General features: G+C 35.0%; 4 protein-coding genes across 4 annotated transcripts in view; 1 reads left to right on the top strand and 3 right to left on the bottom strand.

The window, feature by feature from the left end:
• The window catches only part of LOC111707135 (DNA replication licensing factor mcm2), a 10,180-nt gene extending 2,335 nt beyond the window's left edge, over nt 1-7,845 (bottom strand). Inside the window, exons 1-11 of the mRNA XM_023480142.1 lie at nt 7,753-7,845; nt 7,435-7,542; nt 7,078-7,142; nt 6,471-6,681; nt 6,075-6,145; nt 5,469-5,613; nt 4,725-4,823; nt 4,261-4,380; nt 3,900-4,016; nt 2,320-2,427; nt 113-221 (exon numbers count right to left, since the gene is read on the bottom strand). Coding sequence (XP_023335910.1) covers nt 113-221; nt 2,320-2,427; nt 3,900-4,016; nt 4,261-4,380; nt 4,725-4,823; nt 5,469-5,613; nt 6,075-6,145; nt 6,471-6,681; nt 7,078-7,142; nt 7,435-7,542; nt 7,753-7,821 — 1,222 coding nt within the window. The 5' untranslated portion in view covers nt 7,822-7,845. The remainder of the gene's footprint in view (nt 1-112; nt 222-2,319; nt 2,428-3,899; nt 4,017-4,260; nt 4,381-4,724; nt 4,824-5,468; nt 5,614-6,074; nt 6,146-6,470; nt 6,682-7,077; nt 7,143-7,434; nt 7,543-7,752) is intronic.
• The window catches only part of LOC111707129 (serine/arginine-rich splicing factor 7-like), a 31,102-nt gene continuing 16,628 nt past the window's right edge, over nt 7,836-22,309 (bottom strand). The window contains exons 3-12 of the mRNA XM_023480138.1: nt 16,113-16,205; nt 14,283-14,393; nt 12,973-13,077; nt 12,448-12,558; nt 11,876-11,971; nt 11,219-11,368; nt 10,717-10,827; nt 9,332-9,541; nt 8,657-8,767; nt 7,836-8,124 (exon numbers count right to left, since the gene is read on the bottom strand). Coding sequence (XP_023335906.1) covers nt 8,085-8,124; nt 8,657-8,767; nt 9,332-9,541; nt 10,717-10,827; nt 11,219-11,368; nt 11,876-11,971; nt 12,448-12,558; nt 12,973-13,077; nt 14,283-14,393; nt 16,113-16,186 — 1,119 coding nt within the window. The 5' untranslated portion in view covers nt 16,187-16,205 and the 3' untranslated portion in view covers nt 7,836-8,084. The remainder of the gene's footprint in view (nt 8,125-8,656; nt 8,768-9,331; nt 9,542-10,716; nt 10,828-11,218; nt 11,369-11,875; nt 11,972-12,447; nt 12,559-12,972; nt 13,078-14,282; nt 14,394-16,112; nt 16,206-22,309) is intronic.
• Nucleotides 17,224-18,071, bottom strand: LOC111707128 (tRNA dimethylallyltransferase-like). The gene is made up of 3 exons (XM_023480137.1): nt 18,044-18,071; nt 17,743-17,861; nt 17,224-17,574 (listed from the first exon to the last, which is right to left on the bottom strand). Exons 1-3 carry the CDS (start codon nt 18,069-18,071, stop codon nt 17,224-17,226), a joined length of 498 nt encoding a protein of 165 aa, XP_023335905.1.
• Nucleotides 18,000-21,622, top strand: LOC111707137 (heparan sulfate glucosamine 3-O-sulfotransferase 2). Its single transcript, XM_023480145.1, has 5 exons — nt 18,000-18,101; nt 19,302-19,422; nt 20,741-20,826; nt 21,038-21,084; nt 21,514-21,622. The coding sequence occupies exons 1-5, from the start codon at nt 18,070-18,072 to the stop codon at nt 21,594-21,596; spliced, it is 369 nt and encodes a 122-aa protein (XP_023335913.1). The 5' UTR covers nt 18,000-18,069; the 3' UTR covers nt 21,597-21,622.

The raw sequence follows: 22,309 nt of genomic DNA, 5'->3' as shown, positions 1-22,309 counted from the left end.
AAGGCAGCCCCCCCCCCCCTACATCAAATGTGCCAACTCCACCATCCCCTTTCTTGTATAACTAAAATCGTAGTTTAACAGCATCAACTAATCTAAAATAAGAAAACGTCACCTGTGATCTCAATTTCATCTCCGGGTTTGCAACGATCGCAGAGATCTCCTGTGAGGATCGAATCCTTAGATCTTGGCAGACGACCGGCTGAGATTTTCCCTGGTGCCTCCTGAAAACCAACAGTTTTAATCATGCTATTTAAATTTGACTTAACCAGTATTTTAAGAAGACACGAGATCTGAGAGATTGAAGTTTGCAGCAGTTTATTGGTTTTCCTCCGCTGGGAATCCACAATTTTGATTCAATACTAATTACTCCTGCAGAGGGATGTTTTTTATCATTAAAGACGCTAATTAATCCATCAGAGGGTTGGTAATTAACTCTCAAGACAATAATTACTCCAGCAGAGGGATATTTTTTATCATTAAAGACGCTAATTGATCCATCAGAGGGATGGTAATTAACTCTCAGGACAATAATTACTCCAGCAGAGGGATGTTTTTAATCATTAAAGACGCTAAGTAATCCATCAGAGGGATGGTAATTAACACTCTAAGACACTCATTACTCCATCGAAGGGATGGTTAATGGTTATTAACAAGACACTAATTACTCCAGCGGCGGGAAGGTTATTCAGTTTTAAGTTTCCTGAGTGTTAATTACCATCCCTCCAATGGAGTCATTAGTGTCTTCAGTGTTAGCTACCAACTCCCCGGTGTAGTAATAAGTGTCCGGGAGTGTTAAATGCAATCCCTCCGCTGAACTGGAGTAATAGTGCCCTGAGTGTTTATTAGGTGGAATTTAAGTTTCTGAGAGTTAATTACCATGCCTACGCTAGAGTAATTAGTGTCCTAAGTGTTTATTATCATCCTTCCGCTTGAGTAATTAGTGTCCTTGGTATTAATTAGGTTGAAAAATAAGGGTCCTGGGTGTTAATTACCTTCCCAGGGGTGGAGTAATTACTGTCCAAGTGTTAATTACCATCCTTCCGATGGAGTCATTAGTGTCTTGTGTAATAAGACACTATTTACTTCATCGAAATGGTAATCGAGTGATAATTAACATCTCTCCGCTGAAGTAATTAGTGTCCTGAGTGTTAATTACCATCCCTACGGTGGAGTAATTAGTGTCGAGTGTTAATTGCAATCCCTCAATGGAGTAATTATGCATTCCCTCCGCTGAAAATAATTTCCCTCCGGTGGTCTCCGCTCCAGCGGAGGCCACCAAATATGATGATGAAAACTTCAATCTCTCTTCAGATCTAACAGGTTTGTGATGCAAAATGGTGTGAAACAAATTAAACAATTATAAAAATTAACTACATTTTTTGAGAAAAAACATTTCTGCCGGTTGAGGTTGTAGCTGATTATTTGTCATCGATCAAATAAAAACTACGTACCAAATTCATGACTGGAAATGTTGCCTTTTAATTTCGAAATTAAAATTTCATTAAAAAATCTTGAAAAATTTCGATTTCTTGATTTTTATAAAAACCGATTTATTACTTCTTTTTGCATTAAGTAGGCAATCACAGTTCAATTACAGCTTCGAATTTTTGCTAAAACATGTCTTCTGACTGTTATTAAAAATTCAAAAAATGGTGGGACCCTGCCATTTACGGTTAAAAAAGCCGACCAAAAAAACAGAAAAAGCTTGCTTAAGCGTTGAAACTAAAGTTAAGTTTGATTTTTAACCTGTAGATGAACTTGATTTCTACAATTTATTTAAAAATAAATTTAATCTTTATACCCTAGGTGGCATTTTCTGAAAACAAACTGAGATTATAACTCAGTAGACTGCATATTAGCATTCCAAAGAAAAATTTCCTGTGTTTTGACTTAAAACCTTTTAGTCCATTTTCAGCAGTGGTCGGCTTTTTTAACCGTTAATGGCAGGGTCCCAACATTTTTTGAATTTTTAATAACGGTCATAAGACATGTTTTAGTTAAAAATAGAAGAGTTAATTGAACTGTTATTGCCTAATTAATGCAGAAAGAAGTAATAAATCGGTAAAAAAAAGTTCAAGAAAATCAACATTTCAGTTTTTTTGGTTGAAATTTTAATTTCGAGAGAAAAAGGCAACCTTTTCCAGTCATGAATTTGGTTCGTAGCTTTTTATTTGATCGATGACAAATTTAAGCTACAAACTCGCCAAGCAGAAATGTTTTGTGAAAATTGTGCAAAATTTTGCAACTTTCTGGCGACCTTGCATCTCTGTACCAAAAGTGACCCTAAAAATGAACCCCCCTAGTGTGAATCATATCTACCTGAATAGTAATTCTCTGATAGTTCTTGTAAAGGGACACTTCCTGGTTTATAGCAAAGGGACCTTGAGACTGACATTCAGGACATGTTCCAGGATTCACCTCTTTCTCCTGGAAAATAAGCAATATCAATAATATGTTCCAGGATTCACCTCTTTCTCCTGGAAAATAAGCAATATTAATAATATGTTCCAGGATTCACCTCTTTCTCCTGGAAAATAAGCAATATTAACAATATGTTCCAGGATTCACCTCTTTCTCCAAGAAAATAAGCAATATTAATAATATGCTCCAGGATTCACCTCTTTCTCCTGGAAAATAAGCAATATTAATAATATGTTCCAGGATTCACCTCTTTCTCCTGGAAAATAAGAAATATTAATAATATGTTCCAGGATTCACCTCTTTCTCCTGAAAAAAAAAGCAATATCAATAATTTGGAGAAACATGTTTGATAAAAAATCAAGTCCCCTAATAAGGGAAGCAAATTAGTGAGAGAAATTGTCCTCATTATTGGTCACAGAGGATTAAAGATATTCTAATTTCACAAAATAAAACGAAAATCTCACCGCGACAATTTATGGTCATAAATACAAATATTGGTTCAACTTATTTATTATTTCATCCTAAAAAAGAGATAAATAGATTTGATTCTGGAGCAATTTGACAACAAGAGAACTAAAAAATGCGCTGAATTTATGTTAAAGCCTAAAAGTTCTAAAAGCTTATGAGTTTCATAAAAACAACTCTGAATGAAAAATTTAAATTTCCCGGGGAAAATATCAACCAATCAGATAACGGGAATTACGGAGATAACAGATCAACAGAGATTATACATCAGCTGTTTCGTAATTTCCCTTTCTTACAATCTGCAGTGCGAAAAATAACAAATAAATTTCGTAATAGCTACACGATTTATTCCAGATATACAAAAAATATTTATAATCTTGATAAAATCATCTTCATGCATTGAAATATCGTAAAATTGAATGCGCGTATTTTCGGGTTTTTAATTGAACTCGCCGAAATTGACGATTTAAATATTTAAGCTGTAGTTGAAAATTCAGGTATAAATTAAGTCAGAAGTGAAGCTGGGAACTACATATTTTAGTCGTAACCAGGTGCACTGCTTTGCAGACAGGTTTCTTATTACACACGCACTCTTTTGGTGCAGACACACAACATGACTACAGTCAAGGAAGGTACCGAAAAATGTCGTCAATCATAATTAAGTTTGATAGTTCATTGTAAACTTAAATCAAATTATTTTTTGCATGAAATTTGGCTCATAGTGTTGACTAATATATTAATATATTACGTGTATATTAAACATATTTTCAAGTAAACAATTAACAATAAACAAACTACAAATCCCGAGATACTTTTGTACTGTATACACTGACAGCATACCTTTCGGTTCCTTATTAAACACGCACACTTTTGGTGCAAGCACAAACGCATGACGTTTCCGCCCCCTGGTTTTAAGTAAAACGTTTATGTACAATCTTTTTACATTTCCCTCTCAGAGCATCGAGTGGAGGGATTGTTGAAAATGTAAACCCAAGAAATTAAAATGTAATTACCTGATTCTGGTAGAAAGGTCCTAGAATATATCCACACTTGGTGCAGTCAAACTTCACCATATATAGCTGGGGGAGAACAGGGGTAGTAGCCGATACTACACCATTTGTCCGGATTAACTATAAAAAGAAAAAATTAAATGTTGGTTATATTCGAATCAAAAATTTTCCCTAAAAACTTTTAGGAGAAAAAAAAGCCAACGTAAGTTTTATCCTTATTCCTCAAGTTTTATGTGATTAGTAAATTAAATAGTATATGAGTAAGTACTTGGGATGTAATTTTGCTTTCTATTTCACTCTGAATTCGGAAAAAACATCTCAGTATTCTCTATATACTTTCCCCTGCTATTATTTAAATAATTACCAGGTTGAGATGGCGTTGCCGAAGCTGTCTCAGTTCATCGATAAGCGGAAGCTCCGATATTCTCACGTGAATTTCTTTGGTGATCCGGTCATAGTAAGGATACAGGCTCATCACTACTTCCTGAATATAATATCCGGTAGTAGTACAGCTTAAAGCTAACATACATCCTCAGTTCGAAACTTCAGTGTTTATATTGAAAGCTTGATTTCAATAACCCTTGTGGGCACTTTATAATGCGAAGATCAATGCTTGATCCACCGATGAAAGGTATCCCTGCAGGGTATGACCATCAAGAAATATTGACATGCTAGGAATTAAATTCATTCGTAGATCAATGCTTAATTCCAATCAATCTAACAATTCCGTAAGTGCAGCAGAAAGATATTTCATTCAATTGAAATAATTAAGATAAAAAGCAGAGAACTGTTGAAAAATTTGAGAAGTAAAGTGATCAATTCTCTCACCTTTGCGGCCTCGTCGAAGATCTGCAGCATCTCGGTTGGAGCCTCCGGCAGGAAATATGCGAGGACATAGCAGTTAGCACTCAAAATATTATAATCAACCTAAATATAAATTCATTTAGAATTATTTTCTGACTTGAGATTCGTTACATTTTGATCCTTGTTCCACCTGAAAATATGGATCCGGATCCAGACCAAGGATATTTCTTTTTCGGATACAGAGCTGAAAACTTAAGAATGGGTTATCCTTAATCCCGATCGCTAAATTAATCTGGAGATTAAACACAAGAGGATATCAAGCATTATTTAATCTCGAGATTAAGAAAAAGACTGGATCAAGCATTAATCCCGATATCCATCATTTAAAAGTTTCCAGCTCTGGCCAAAGAAAAAATAAAAAGTTTTAGAATTTCAAAATTTAAAAGTTGGCTTATTTTTGTGCTTTTAACCATATAAAGATTGATTTATAATTATCGCTCATTAGTCGACAACTGAGATTTGTGGGCTAAGATTTTTTAACAGGTTTAAGTTCATAGTAAAATCTCAAATAGACACGAAGAACTTTGACACAACACATTGATAACTTAAATTGGCCAAATACAGGATGTTATTTTAATGAAAACTTGAAATCTAAGGAAGCAAGGCGGATGTGCCCAAAAAACTTAGTTGCTGAAAAAAATAGACCGGGGCCGGTACGAATTTTGTAGACCAATTCCCTTTCCTAGATTGGAATGAAGATAAACTCACCTCAAAGCTGGATTTGTTAGCTGAACACATATCCTGGATAAGACGATGATACAGATTGTTTCCTTTCGCGTCAACATAGGTTCTCAACAAGTTCTTGAACCGGTTTTTTATCTCACGACGAGGAGCAGTCATTACAACCCACTCCCTGTAAAAAAAATTTGGTTAAGCTTAGTATTTATTCTTGATACATCAGAATCCATCGTAATTCGAAAGAAGACATTTGATGGTTCAGGTGTTCATATTTTAAAGAATTGCTCAGAATATTTTTTGCGTTGAGAAAATAAACCACCCTGTAATAATTTTTTTTTCAAACAAGTATTGGTAAAAGATTCCGAGAGAGCAAATATGCTAACCATTGTGTCATATCAAAGCTAAATTAAGTTTCTTTTTTAACTAACAGTGCTAGTTTTTGCGGTTTTCCTTGAAACAAAATAAAATATTTTAATTATGAATAGAACATTTTTATCCAATTTAACAAGGCTTTCCAAAATTTCGCTAAACTTCCGAGCTGCAATATAATCGTCGGGCCCCAGTCCCAACACTTTAAATCCCACGCCAATTTAAGATCAGCCTTCCATGCGTGATCTTGAATCTTCTAAAACTAACCTAACTGGTCTTCCCTTTGTATCTTCCAGGTTCTCTACACTTTCATCTCCTTCATCAAACATTGGCTCATCCTAGATTAAAATTAAATAATTTATACAATATACATAAACAGTAACCCCCCCCCCCCCAATTAAAACTAGATTTATCCGAGTTCATCGAAATTCTCACTGAATTTGGGAAGAATCTATATCAAGCCAAGGAACCATAAACAACAAGTAATATAAATAAAATTATAGATGGTCATTTTAACGAATGGACATTTATAAGAACTCATAAGATCCAGTTTGAAAGTTCACATCTGCAGTTTGTATGAAATGTTTTTGTGGAGGGAGGAGAAAATGATATTTAATTGAATGATTCTTGAGATTAAACCCAGTATTTATTAATTAAACTTACTTCCATGGCGGCCATTTCTGCGGCACGACGACGTTTAACTTTAGTCATTCCTTCGTCATCATCATCATCATCGTCGTAGAGCAATCCTCGTCGCAGTCGTCCTTCTCGTCCCTCCTCACGATCCCGCCGTTTCATGAGAGCTTCAGCTGCCTGCCGGTCCCCTTCAGTCATTGCCTCGTACTCATCGTCATCAAGCATCTCAGGATCAAACCTAAAAACATATATTTTTCAAAACTGCGTTTCATTCAGAATCTGACTTTCCGTGGGTCCTTCTTGACAAACTCATCCCAGATAAATGCGCCCTATAAAAAGGTATTGTATTTTTTTTTTTAAAATAAGCTCACATAAAATTGTCATAAAATAGTTGATCCTAGCGCCCTATTTATGTACATAAACACTGCGTCTTCAATAAAGCGTATTTGACGCGAATCAAAATATGGTATCTCAGGGTTTAAGTTATCTAGACGAAAGTACATTAACTTTTTGCTCTATATACTTCCAAGAATCTAATCCATTATATTTTAGGAAAGCATTTCATATTTTGCCGACTGTTTTAACAACCTTCAAGCGTGCAAAAACACATAAGTCTGGTAAATTAAGATTTCACCTGTCAAGCGCTGGCATCTCTCTATAATCGTTCAGCATATCATCTCCAAACAGATTCTCCCCCTCCTTACATAGAAAAGTTTAATTGCAAATAAATTTTATTTTAATGACACCCAGCTCGCAAGCATGACAACGTCTCCCAATCATAGAATATCGTCCGATTCAGAAGTTACCTTTTCAAAACATTTCCTTTTTGTTTTGAACCAGAACTGCAGAAACCACAATTGAAAATTATCAATTTTTACCGAGAATATGGATATCTATATATGGATATATTTTGGTTGAATTACACTCGCCCAAAAAAATGTTGAAAAACCTCTTATTTTTAAGGAAGGGGGGGGGGGGAGGCAGTTTCTACCTCTTCGTCCTCTTCAATATCGTCCCGACCCTCCTCATCCTCGAAAGCTGGAAGATCAAGTCCGGGAGACGATTCACGATCTAATCCTCGTCGTCCATCACGCCCAACCTAGGATAAACAAAAGATAAATATAATTTAACAAATGAGTTTCTGTGAACATTTTCTAAAAGTGCAAGCAGATGGTAAAATTATTGCATTTTTTACAGTGTACTTGTTCAACTTTTTCAGTGCACTCTTGGCCACGTCAAGAAAATTTGAAGGAATAAAACGCAAAAAGTACACAAGGACATATATTAGATAAAAAAATGTGTTTTTCACCCTGCTGTTCGGAGTCTCAGGTTCCGTATCGGAGAGGTTTGCCGAGGGCGAGGTAGCGATCTCCGACATTTTGGATTATTCACTCTGGAAATAATGAAGATCGGTCAGAACAAGAAAAAAATAGTAGAACAGAATAATTTTACTTTTTAATAATCCACGAAATTCGAAAAATCAATAGTTTCAGTTTTACAAGTGTCTAAAAGATGCACGAGAAAGGAAAAAAGCTTCACATGAGTACAAATGAACCGTTTGTAAAATCCTACATCAAGTCCTGGTTATAATATATATTTATGTAGTTTTGTTAACCAAGATGTAGGATTGGAATTGAAGGATTAACGTGAGTAGCTTCGGCTTCGGCTTCTGGAATTGGACCTAAAAATATTAATAAGATTAAATGTTGTACATAGTATACAAACACATATTTCATTACAGTCCTCAACAATCAACATTATGCATGTCTTATGTTTTTACCCCGCTCAATTAGAGAAAATATTCTTTAGATGTAATCATGTAAGTCTTTCTCTGCAATGCATCAATTATTGAAGTATAAAGAAACCAACTTCTGGGTTCTAACAGTGACGCCGAAAAAGAAATTTAATTTTAAATAGCGATAGAAAAATTTCAATCTGGAAAGTTTTAGGTTCCGACGGAGCCTTTTTGTACAGGGGTGTACATTTTCCCCGAAAAAAATCATTCCCCTTTTATCATTATTTTTAGGGCTTTTGCAAAATTGGGGAAAATAAATGATTTTTTGGTTTAAAGTTACAAAAAGAATGAAAAACTTTCATTTTGATATCCCTTTTTAATTTTTCTTACCCAATTTGTGAAAAAGTAGGAGGTGTAGTTCTAAAAAATATTCACACCTTTTTTAGCTTTAAAAAACGTAGAGGCACAACTGTGTTACCTGCTCCTTCCCCTTCCTCTTGAATCTCCTCTGCCACCTCTGGAAGGGCTCCTAGAATCTCGTCTTCTATCTCGGCTACGACTCCTGCTCCTATCCCGTCTACCTCCACTCCTACAACAATATCAAGAATCAAAATACAAGAAAATAAACAATTTGAGAGAGAGCTTCAAATGAAGTTCGTCATGAAAGGGAAATGAAACGTGATACAAACGTATATTAACGATGGTTAATGAAAGAAAAAGTTTATTTTTCAAGGGAAATAAATTTTAAAAATACATTATTTTCAACGCTCTGGAGAAAACGAAATATCAAGCAAGTATTCCCCCCCCCCGAAAATTTTTCCCAAACAACAAAAACCATAAAATATCTTTGAGAGAGGTTGAAAATCTTGACAGAAAATATGTATAGCCTTCATTTAACTTTATTTTTAAGTTGATCTAGTCCACTTTACTGAAGAATAATGTTATCACGAATTCATTCAGTATTGTTTACTAATTAATAAGGATAATCTTTTTATAGCCCCAACCCCACCCCTTAGTTTATACTCGTTCATAAGGTAAGGAAATTTTTTTTCCTCACCTACTCTGTATGATAAAAATAATGACCTGAACGTGAGCTCTTGACCTCCCCGATTAAGATTGACACTACATCTTGATAAAGTGATAAATTATTAACCTGCTTCTGCTCCTAGAGTAACTCCTCCTCCTTCCTCTCCCCCTGCTCCTGCTCCTACTCCTACTCCTACTCCTACTCCTCCTTCTCCCGTAGTCGTCGTTATGACGGGTAGGACGACCAGGGTCCAGGGTGATACGGAGATCACGTCCGTCGTATGTCCGACCGTTGAGTGAATCAACTGCATCCTCAGCGTCCCGCTTGTCGTAATACCTAGCGATAACTGATATTAGAGGAGAGCGCAGCTATAGAAGTTGGCGAGTTTTCCCACTGAATTTGCAATTATGACCATGCACTATTATGGTAAAGTGCCCCCTCAAAATTGGCAGATGTTAACCCCTGAACTGTCAGATATTTAGTTAAAAATTTGCGGGGTTTGACCCTAAGGAAATTTTTATTTCTAGTAAGGAGAACCCCTGATTTCAAGGGGGGTTTAAAAAATACTCTATGCAAAATTAAGACTTAGGCTTAAAGAAAGAAAGAATAAAGTAAAACAATAGAATGATAAATACAGGGGGGGGGGGTGGGGGGGATATATCGGGAACATCAGATTGGAACGAGTGATTTACCAGGTTTCTCTGATCTAAGTATACTGCTCTGATCTGAGTACACTCGATCTCATCTCAGTACATTTATTTGATTTTCTTAATATCTCTCACAAACAATACTTTGCTATTGGCAGTGTTAGGCTGAACAGCTTATCCTCCCAACCCACACTGCTCTGCCGAATCGCCTTCCGACAATAATAATTTATAAATTCTTTCCATTTCCAGCAAGGTAGTTTACATGGCAGTGTATGAAAGTTTTAAAAGATTTGGAAAAATACCCGAAAACATTAAAGGGCTAAAAATATCTTCATTGAAATAGATCTAAAAAAAATTTATTGCGCTCGTTTCTGATTTGGTTGAGTAAAAATTTCTTCAGGTCTGAGACAGAACAAATTATTCTTTGGCATTCCAAAAAACGGCCGCGTTTTTTATTAAGAGTTAATGGATAATAATAAATTTTGATAATGATATAATACACTTTAGAATGTTTTAACTTAAAATTTGCACCCGCACTTTGTAAGAAGAATTGGAATTGTCAACAATTTACTTTGACATTTTAGGACAGTTGAGTTTTAGAAACTTTCAGATAAATAACAGTCCAATTTTATAATATATATATATAATATAGTTCCCAGCTGTCCTTAAAAATCATTGTAGAATAGAAACAACCCTCGATCTGCGTCTTAACCCTTTACAAAATGCCCTTTATAATTCTGCAAATCTAGTCGATACCGGAGCCAAAAAAAACCTCAAATTCATTCAAAAAAATATATGGTGTCTTTCATTTGTAGGGCTCGGATGATGATTGTGTTGAGTTCGGCCTGAATCAGAGAAGCCTACCTCACGAATGCAAAACCTCTGCTTCTCCCTGTTCCTCTCTCCAGCGGGAAGTAAATATCTCCGATATCTCCGAACTTTTCAAAAAGCGGAGTCATATCCTCGGCAGTAGCGCTAAATTATACAAAATTAGGTAATTGAATAACTACAAAGATTTACCATCCAATAATCGTAGCTTTTGAGAACTGATTTTTCTCCAAGCCTTTCGTACATATGGAAATAAAAAAATATTTTCGGTGATTTTCTCCTCAATATATGAGATTTGTATTTGTTCCAAGAGAGAATAAGAATTGAAAAACAGATCCTGATTAGTATACAATATTACTAATTAACACAACACAAATGAGAAACTTTTATACCGAAGAAAATTAAATTGTAGAACAAAATGCGTTATTACGAGTAAAATAACCTTTTCCCCATTTCAGCGATGTAAAGACGTACAAGATTGGCTTTGCACCGCGAGATCAAAAACGGAATTTTCTAGAAAAAATTGTTTAAATTCTACCTAAATGGAAGGTTTCCGACCCTTAGAGAGGTCATTCTATCAACATCCCGGGGAGGTCGGCGAAATGACATCTTAAATCTGAAACAAAAGTTTCGTTTGAGTTCACAAAATTTCCAGTTGAGTAACTGACGGGAGAGAACAGAAAGTTCTCAAATATTACATTGATCGGAGAGAGTCGGATATGATTTAAAAAGCAATTTTGGGATTACAAATGCAAAAAAATGATTTTAATTGCTGAAACAATGATTTACAAAATGAGGATCATACTGCTTGGGATTGGGATGCTCCGTAGTGGGAACGCTCTAAACACGCTCGAGGAACATTCCAGATCAGGAACGAGAGCGAGAACGGCTTTTGGAGGCAGACCTAGAACAAATATAACAAATTAGAATTTAAAAAGGCATAATCGCCGATAATGCACACGATCAATTTATATTTGATGCCCAATTTCTTAAGGAATTATTGTTTACAAAACTGTAAATTTTCGTGTTTCTCCTTTTTTTGGCTGATCTATTTCTAATAATCTCTCATTCGAAAATAGTTGAGATTTGAGTAGTGCAAAAGTTATCAAATACGTTCTATATCTTGAAGGTATCACTGAGGCTCAGAACAAGTCTAAAAGTCTCCATTTTCTGTACAAACTCTGGATTGACTAACCTGCCGCGTCCTCTGGAGTCATCCCTCTTGCTGCTCCTTGAGTCTCCACCCCGTCCTCCCCTGCTCCTGCTCCTACTCCTGGAACGTGTACGGCTCCTAAAAAATTATATTTTCATAAGAATTTAATAAAAAATTAAGTTATGATATCTAACAATAATTTAAGCTCTAAACTAACTAAATGAGATATTTTAAAGAAACTATATTATTATTCAAATATTCAAATTTGTCCGCGCAAACGATCCAATTTTGTTTTCTCATGATTTTGACAATGTATTTTAGTTATTTACGAAACAACGACAGGATTTCTTGAAAGCAAAAGGGGTTGCATAATGAATATCTATTTTATGATCAATTTCATTGCAGCTTAAAACATTTGTCTTTGTTAAGGTTCCTGGATTTGATTAGTTAAATACTGTGGAACTATGGCAATTGGTTGTCATATCTGAATGATTTGTTTTAAATTAAATTGATTATTTTACTATCCAAGTTGAATGTTGTCTATACCCCCTTTCATTTTTCGCGAACACTCTTTAAAAAGCAAACATTCCCTTTGATAAATATTGAAGCATTACCTGCTTGGGCTCCGCCTCCTACGGTCTCTAGACCTGGACCTGCTCCGCCCACGTCGGTCTCCGCCATAACCACGCCCTCCGCCACGGTGTCCGTCACGGTCGTCGTTACTCCTGAACATGAACATGAACATGAACATGAACATGAACATGAACATGAACATGAACATGAACATGAACATGAACATGAACATGAACATGAACATGGATGAAGAAAGATCTTTTTTTCTCAAAAAAATATGAAATGAAAATCCATAATACATTTGAGAAGATGATGATTTACTTAAAATTAATTAAGAGTGGGGAAAATCTGAATTTGAACATCATCTGTTTAGTTAGAACACCCTGAAATACATATTACCCAAGAATTTATTTAGTTACCCTAAAATAATATAAAATTATACACCTTATACTAATAACCCTCTAAAAAAATTACGCAAACGTGCCTAAAATCTACGGGAAAAAATAACAATATATATTAAACCATCTAAATATTGTTGAAATAAAAGAAAGAGGGGGGAAGTGTACCTGGTAGGGCGTCCAGCATCAATACTGATCTTCAAGTCTCTACCATCATACTGACGTCCATCCAGAGCATCCATCGCATCCTCGGCGTCCCGTTTCGAGTAGTACCTGAATATTTTCAAAATAAATTTTCTTTACACAATTCATTTTTCACAATATTAGATTAAATGTGACTGTATAACTGAACGACACAGATATAAAATTGGACCGAGCGCTGCGCTGAAGTAAAAGATGAAATCTTTAAGGATTTAATAAAAATGAAAAACTCAGTTTGTAAAGCAGAAAAGTAGAGTACAGCAAAATACTAAACCTTCGAAAATTAATCAAATAATAAGTATTTCAAATTCTCGGTAGTTTTTTTTAAAAGCGACAGGGGGGGGAGTTGACAAATGTAGGCACCATGTAATTTTATCAAATGGGAAAATTCATAAGATGGTTTTAATTTGATTACTTAATGACACTTGTATAGCTGACTGGTAATGCTGAAATCTATAGTTAACCTTTATAGTGGAGTGCTGTACTCTAGGGTACAATGGTTCATCTTTACCAACGTTTGATGCAAAAATCAATAAATCATGCTTCATCCTGTTTGGTAAAATTTCGTATAAAAAGTATCATGTAACAAATGAGATGAACCACCGTAAAAACGACACATAAAATAATTACCAATGATCAATGTATCTCAAGCTGATAGTGCTCAGATCAGGCTGATAACTCTCAATACAGTCTGATAACTCTCAGTACAAGCTGATTGTTCTCTCAACTGGGCTGATAGCTCTCAGGCTGATAGCTCATTATACCATCCAACAAGCAGACGGTGAACTACTTTTATTGGACCCCATTAAGGGGGCTCTTCGGTATTTTTGTAAACACTCGACAGCTGACATAAAAACTACTGATTGGCTGCTGCCTGCTAACAGTTGTGTTACTCAGTTACCGACTCTTCCATTACTCAGTCCCCAAGGCTCCCAAACCCACGTAGACATTAAATATGTTCGTCTAGGGCAGCAACTGAGTCTTAGAAACACTGTTTGATCCCACAGACTGAATTCCAATCTCTCAAATTCTCAACTTATTATTCCCTCATCCTCCTTTTAACAATAATCAGTTATTTGTGCATCTTTTAAACAGTTTCTTGTGCACTGGAGTAAATGAATGTGTATCAATAAGAAAGTGAAAAAATGGCAAGTTTGACAAATCAAAGCATTTTTTTAAATCAAAACAAACTGACTCAACATTTGATGTTGTATCTTTCGAAATAAGTCTTAAAATCCCCCCCCCCCCCTTCTCACCCTATAAATCTTGTGCTATACCTGACGAAAGCAAAACCCCTGCTACGTCCAGTTCCACGCTCGAGTGGAAGGTAGATATCTCCAACATCTCCGTACTTCTCAAACAGTGGCATCAAATCATCAGACTGAGCGCTGAATAAAAAATCAATAAAAACGAGTTGTTTACAAAACATATTTATGGAAAATTTTATCATGTGAACTTCTTTCCTGAGAATTATTTTTAACAGTGCATACTTCATTTTGATTTTAGAAATAATTTTAAAATTAAAATTAGGCTTGGTTGAGACAATTTCTGGGCCGAGCGCCACGGTTAGGATAGGCTAGGGGGCCGAGCGCCACGGTTAGGATAGGCTAGGGGGCCGAGCGCCGCGGCTAGGGGGCCGAGCGCCACGGTTAGGATAGGCTAGGGGGCCGAGCGCTGCGGCTAGAAAAGGCTAGGGGCCGGGCGCTGCGGCTAGGATAGGCTAGGGGGCCGAGCGCCGCGGCTAGGAAAGGCTAGGGGCCGGGCGCTGCGGCCAAATGATCGTAGATATACCATGTACAGTATTGATAGGGGGGAGGGGGGGTTCCAAAATACGTTCTCTCAGAAAGTACCAATAAACACATCGATATGTTAAAAGTTCTCCTATGGCATTACATTTGAAAAGCAAAAAATTGGTGCCAATTTATTCGTGGATTTTTTTTTATTAAATTTAAAACTTTCATATGTAAAAATAGAAAACCATGCTGAAGTCGATAAGTAAAGCCTCAAATTTTTTCAAATTGCTAATGCAAATTTTAATTCTTTTTTATTTATGCTAGTAAGTTTCAATGTTTAACCTTTGAACATAATCGATACTGTATATTTATTTAAGGTATCGTAAGACAACGCTATAAACAAATTTAAAGAGAAGGATGGTTCAAAATCGTTCTCTAGGAACTTCTTTATGATTTGGAACAGATCAAACAATACAATGACATTCATAAGAAGAAATGGATTCAGTCCCAGTATTTAAACTTAAAAAAGAGGAAGTGAGTTACCGCCCTAAAACGATTTTTGGACCCGCCCCCTCTTCATACTTTTGTAAAACTTTCAGGAAAAATATTGTTGTTTACCATTCCTTCTTTTAGAGTTGAGTTAAGACAAATTCTAGGCCGAGCGCTGCGGCTGTAAGACAGGCTAGGGTGCCGAGCTCTACGGCTAGGCAAGGTTAGAGGACAAGACGCTGCGACAAGACCCATTATGTCCATTATACAAAATGGTAGGGAGGGGATCCAGAAATTAGGGTTTGTCCTAGAGAACGATTTTTGGACCCCCCCATCCTATCAATATTGTGCATGACGAAATTAAAATTAGTATTTATCAATTACTATTTAGGGTAAGGTTAGGACACTTCCTGGGCCGAGCGCTGCGGCCACGGGTTAGGTTTAGTTGACACACTTTCTGTAAGATCCATGTAGAAAATTGATAGGAAGGGAGGGGGTTAGGGGGGGTCCAGTAATCGTTCTTTCGGAATATACCATCATTCCTTCTTTTAGAGTTGAGATAAGACAAATTCTGGGCCGAACGCTGCGGCTGTAGGACAGGCTAGGGGGCCGAGCGCTGCAGCTAGACAAGGTTAGAGGACAAGACGCTGCGACAACATGACCCATTATGTCCATTGTACAAAATTGGTAGAGGGGGGGGGATCCAGAACTTGGTCTCTAGGAAATCACCTAGGCATTTGTATAAACATTTCATTTGATGCTTAAAGTTTATTAGACATGGTGTTAACAGGGAGGTAATCCATCGTAGAGTCGAAAAAATGTGCTTCGTGTAAATGTTATTATTCTTTCCACATAGTATCAATCCTTCCCCCGTATCAATCTAACCTGTAAGGAAGGTTTCCTACACGTAGAGAAGTCATGGAATCCACATCACGAGGGGGTCGACGGAATCCAGCCATGTTTTAATGCTAAATTCTGAAACATCACTTTTGAAAATCGAAAATCACAACAAATTAATTGATACAAACACAAAACTTTCGCAAAATGGCGTTGTCTAATAAATAACCTTGTAAAAATCGCCAAAACTGTTGAAATTTCATCAAAACTTAAACAATTGCGCATTAGATTTCCTAGCCTCCATACCCCTGCAGCAAACAAACAACAATGGCGAAAGCCCGCCAAGACCAAGCGGAAAAGGAATGTTGGAACTGGGAACTTGCTGCGGCAATTTCCTCAAGTGGCGGAAAATTCCAAGTTTAAATCATAAAAAGTCCTGTTTTCCATCGGAATAATCATATTCTTACTCTCAAATAAATAAAATTTGTTTTGTTTGATTTATTTTGTCCGAAAACGAATTTTCAGTTTCCTTTTTATGACAGAACAATGAAAATTGTTTTAAATTTGAAAGAAGACGACTTGCATATTGGTGTCGCATCAATGAACCTACGCTAATAATTAGGCAAAAAGAACTATAGATAATAAAAAGATTTTCATTGAACCAAGTATTATACATGTAAGGAGAGTTCAAATTTTTAACTTTAATTGGTATAAAATATCCTATTTTGGGTTAATGCCCAGCGCTGAAAGGGGCCACGTTACGGTATAGGGTGGACTAAAAGGAGAACAAAAACATTACAACGTAGGAAACCGTTAGAGAGAATGACGAAAGAACCTACTGTACAGTTGCATAATGATCCCTATACTATACTATACTATACTTCAAACTTTTGCTAACGCAAAAAGGACAAAGATACATTTAAAAAAATAGTTTTTAAAGCATACGGATGTATATATGTATATTGAAAAAACTCTAAAGTTAGAACTTATATATATATATCAGAAATTGCTTATCGCAATTTGCTCTCTATGTATGGGGTTATGAATAACAAAAACAGCCTTGTTCTGACAAGAATAAAATTTTCCATAGGGTACTGCTGCAATATGTTTAATGTTTTAACTTTTTAACCTCGCTTGAAATGTGAAAATTGTTCTTACCCTATCCGCAAGATATGTTGCCATGATGAAGTCGTGCTCCACGATGCTTATCATTATTATATTCCGATACGTTATTTTTCAACTTCTTACTTTCCGCGTCATTTCCGTCCAACTCTCCTTTACGCTTCTTGTCAACAAAATACGGTGTTTCTTCGTCAATCAATATTTTCCAGATCAAGCTTTCTATATAATAATTAGTTCCGCCGCAGATAAACGGAATCTTTCCGTTCCTGAGTAGATCCTCGACTATAGGTAGAGCTTTATTCTTGAAATCTACAATAGTATTTACTGCATTTGTCTCCAGGATATCGATCATATGATGCTTCACAAGTCTTTGCTCTTCAGCAGTCACCTAAATCAGGGATAATATTAAGAGTGGATCCAAAGAATTAATTGGGAAATTAGAGATAATTTCACGAGACCCCGGCCCCAGCATGTATACACAATAGTACCCTTAAATACTTTATCAGATCCAAGAATGAATGAGAAATCCTTACTTTTCCATCTGAAAGTTGATTACCTTATTTGTGATAATATTGAGACCCTTGTACATCTGCATAGCGTCTGCACTCACTATCTCCCCGCCAAACCTTTGAGCCAGCTCCAGGGCAAGCTGAGACTTACCAGCTCCAGTAGCTCCTTAATATACGCAAGATAATAAACCTTAANTCTTGTTCTCTTGTTCTCTTGTTCTCTTGTTCTCTTGTTCTCTTGTTCTCTTGTTCTCTTGTTCTCTTGTTCTCAATTGTTCTCTTGTTCTCTTGTTCTTTTGTACGTTCTCATTTATTATTTTGGTACAGTAAACTGTTTGTTGTTATTACTAATAAGTAAATCAGCATATTCTTGCATGTCTAAAGAGTTTGAAGAGCAAACAGTAAGGTTAATACTAAATATCTTTTATTAAATCTGTGATTTTTTTTAATTCAACTTTCATCATGATATCGGTATAAAGAGACTTTAATGGTAATTTCAATGAAATCTTTATGTCATCAATACGTAGGTTATCGACGATTTTAAGCCTGACAATCCTTCTTTGTTCCTGCATTAAAACAAATTCACTTTTATTCGTAAAAAGTAAAAAAATAATTTTGCCGCTTCGCGCAGATAATCATACTCAATCAACTTACACAAAGTAACATAAATAAATTTATCCAAAAATCGAGTTTTTTAATGCAGTAGCATACGTTGCATTATATGTCAAATTAAGTATATTAAGTAATTTTTTTTTACATTTTTACTTTTAATGGTAATCATGGACATGGAGAATGGAGATTAAGTTACATGGTGGCGACATCCAGGCTAGATTTCTCCTGCTGCTGCTTGGTGACATCCAGGCTAGATTTCTTCTGCTGCTGCTTGGTGACATCCAGGCTAGATTTCTTCTGCTGCTGCTTGTTTTCTTCGAAGATTATAGTTTCAATCCTCGATCTTATAGTGATCCTTGTTCAATCCGTGATCCTTGATCCTTGTTTAGCTTAAACCGTGATCAATCCTTGATCATTGTTCAGTTTAATCCTTGTTCAGTAGAATCCTTTATCAATCCTTGATCCTTGTTTAGTTGAATCCTTGATCCTTGTTCAGTTCAATCCTTGATCAGTAGAATCCTTGATCAACCCTCGATATCACTCCTTGCCTGCTCAGTTTTTAGAAGTTCAAGTTTTGCTTTTCCAAAATTATGCTGAAATATAAAATGCTCAATTTTACGTTATTTCCGTAAAGTTTTTTTTTTTAAGTTTTGACCTTTAAAGTTAGAGGAGTATCCGAGATTTATGCTGATTAACTTTGCATATTCCTTCTGAAACATTAATATTTCTATTATTTTAAGAAATTAAAAGGATTTTTTACTTTTAGGTTTAAAATTGAAGTCAGAGATAACAAATAGTTCTTCAAAGTTCTCCAAGAGCTCAGCAGTGTCTGGTTTTAGGTTCTATCACATATTTCTGCTCACTTCACTGGAACATGGGGTTTATTATTTTTACACGATTAGACCCTAGAAGTCCATGTGTTTATTCTACTTTAACAGAATTACAATTCAAGTCTAACACTATTCTACACTTTTTTGAGTCCCATTGTATCTAGGGAGGTTAGCACTGAGGACGAGGAGGAACTCCAAGACGAAGACGACTCTCCGGAAGCTTTCCTTGACATTGAAGAAGACGACATTCTGTGCCAGGGTTATAATCCACGACCTACTGTACAGGTACTGCATGCACATATAGTGTACACAATATTTGAGACTCCTTGGCAATCATAAACCTGTCACAATTTCAAGACTTCCCATTAAAGGGAGTGCCCGGCAATGTATGGTAGTTGAACTGAGAATGTTGTATTGTGGACACATTATTAAGGATTCATTTGAGACAAATGAAACTTTTAATTATGTATAATCACTGAGTTTGAGCGCAAAGTCGACATTCAAAATCATCCATTCAGGTAGCGACTTTTTGAGAACCTATTTTTTTTAATTATTACGACGACGAAAAATATGAAAAAATTCTATTGTAAACTAATTATATGTTAAGGAAAATTTTCCATAATAGAAATTTGTCAATAAATCAATGTCAGAATCAATTATTTCTTTTTAATTACTATATTGAATTTTTTATTCTTTACGAATTTGTTTGCAGATTTCTTCAAATGTTGTCTTTTCAATCGTTTTCGCGAAAACCATAGGTGTTAAAGCTGTAATTCTTTTATTATGAATTTTCCCAAAAATTTTGGCTTTTGTGTTGTTTCGAATGTTTTCGCGAAATTTTCGCATTTTTTCGCGAAACAGATTGAAGCGAAATTTCGCGAAAGCTTTTCGAAGTTACATGTGAGTCGGGCAAATTCTATTCAATAAATGTTGATTCACTTAGAATTAGGTGTACAGTCACTTGTACCCATGGTTAACCATATATCGTCTTCATTCATTCTACCATGGTTAGAATCCTGAATGATATACTATACTGTTTTTCAGAATATAAACAAAGAAACAAGTTTAAAATTGAAAGGAATCAAGAGTTTAAATCATCCGTCATTTGATATTCTGATATTTTTGCTTTAACATACAGGGTGTCCCACGAAACATGACAGCTTAGGTGAATAGTTAAAAATTTCTTCTTTCATAATTTGATAAGTTGTTTGATACTAAAGATGATGATAAGAAATACTAAATGGCAGTAATATTATAGTAAAATTGATTTCAATCAAATATATATTTGGATAATTAAGATTTGTTTAACGAAATAAACTGCAAAAATCTTTAAATAACAAATACAGTATTATGGAAGACGACATTGAAAAATATTCACCAACTGTCATGTTTCGTGGGACACCCTGTATATCCGATTCGTTAAACAATCTATAGCTATGATTTAGCTGCGATTTGCCAGGCTAGCTAGGCGAGAAAGTTGCAGCTAAATCACAACTAGAAAATGTCTAAGGAATCGATCAATACAGTCGTATTTGAAGTGATCTGCTGTTAAAGAAAACGTCGTCTTCCTTATCAGAAAATCTTTAATTTTCTATCGTTCCAGAGAATGCCGGAAGCTGTTGTATTTGGAACACGGAAAGGAGGAACTAGAGCTCTTCTAGAGTTCCTGAATATTCATTCTAAAATCAGGAACGGAAATTTTTTTATCCCAAAACACCGTCCCCTCTTGCCCCCTCCCTTAGATCAGAAAAGGGGCTAAGGAGGCAAAAACAGTTAATTTTTTTTTACAAATATGAAATACTCAAGATTTGCCTATTTTGTTAAATCTTCACGTTGTTGAGTAGGTTGGTGATGTAGATATAATTTCTATAATTTAATAAATTTCTTGCTTTACTCCCAGGCGTGCAAAATCAGAAATTCACTTCTACGATAAACATTTTGATAAAGGTAAACAGATCAGAACGGAACAGAATAGAAATAAGTAATGTCCAATTCTGATTTGTTTTCTTGTCGAAAATTAGTGAAAATAATTTTCGAAAAAACTTGTGAACAAAGGTAGTTTTTGCAAAAACTTTCATTTTTAAATCCCTACATCTTAGAAACCTGATGTCGTAGACCTTTCATATTTTAAACTAAGAATTCTGTCAGATTAAAAAGTCTAAGCTTTGGAATATCAAGGTCTACACCATCATGTTGCAAAAATATAGGGCTTGGAAAATTTGAATTTTTGGCAAAAACTCAGTTCCTTAAACTCTTAACTCAGTTCTATATTTTTTTCACTGAAAAATTTATTTTATTGTAAATAAAACTTGATTATGAAATAATAAAAATAACGATTATAATTTTAATAATAATAATAATGATAATACTGCTTAGGAAAGGACTGGTATATATCCCAGATGCCTCCGGTAGCTGAAGGTCAGATTGCAATGGAGAAAACCCCAGGGAAAAATCAATAAATCAAAAAATCAAAAAGTATTTTACTTTTTTCTTACCTTATCCATTTAAGAGATTTTTTATTCCATTTAAAAGTCCAAATAATCGCTTAAAAGTTTTAGAATTAGGAACTGATCAAAGATATCAGAGTTTCATAGATCTCAATCTTATAAACCTATTATTACGAATTTGAATTTTAAATTTTTCGTTTATTTCTGTGACAAATATTTAAAAGTTTTTAAAACTTTATGAATATTTTATTTTACGCCTTTTCTTAAATAAATTACATTTTTTTTAACCATATATCTTTGCATTTTTGATATTTTTGCAGTATATTTGATTATTTTTGATACTTTTATTGATTTTGATATTTTTTATAATTATTGACAATTTTTAATAACAATCCTTGATTTTTTTTCTGTTTTTGATATTTTTAAAATCGAATTATTAATAATTTTTGATAATTTATGATGTTTTCTTTTATACATTTTATAAATTTTAATAATTTTTGATTTTTTTTAAATTGAATAATCATAATCCCGCGAGATATTTGTCCGACAGTTTCAGCAGTCTCTGTCTGCTTCTTATTACAGAGTTATAGTAAGAGTTTTGTCGAACTGAGTTCTGAATTAAGTAAAATTGATAAAAATCCATTTCAAAATTGTCTGTGTGTAAAAAGTGCCTTTTTAAGAAACATAACATTACATGAGATGGGAAACTGAAAAATGTCCAACCC

Source organism: Eurytemora carolleeae, unplaced genomic scaffold (genome assembly GCF_000591075.1).
Source record: "Eurytemora carolleeae unplaced genomic scaffold, Eaff_2.0 scaffold587, whole genome shotgun sequence".
NCBI lineage: Eukaryota > Metazoa > Arthropoda > Copepoda > Calanoida > Temoridae > Eurytemora > Eurytemora carolleeae.
This window is presented reverse-complemented; position numbering and strand designations above follow the sequence as displayed.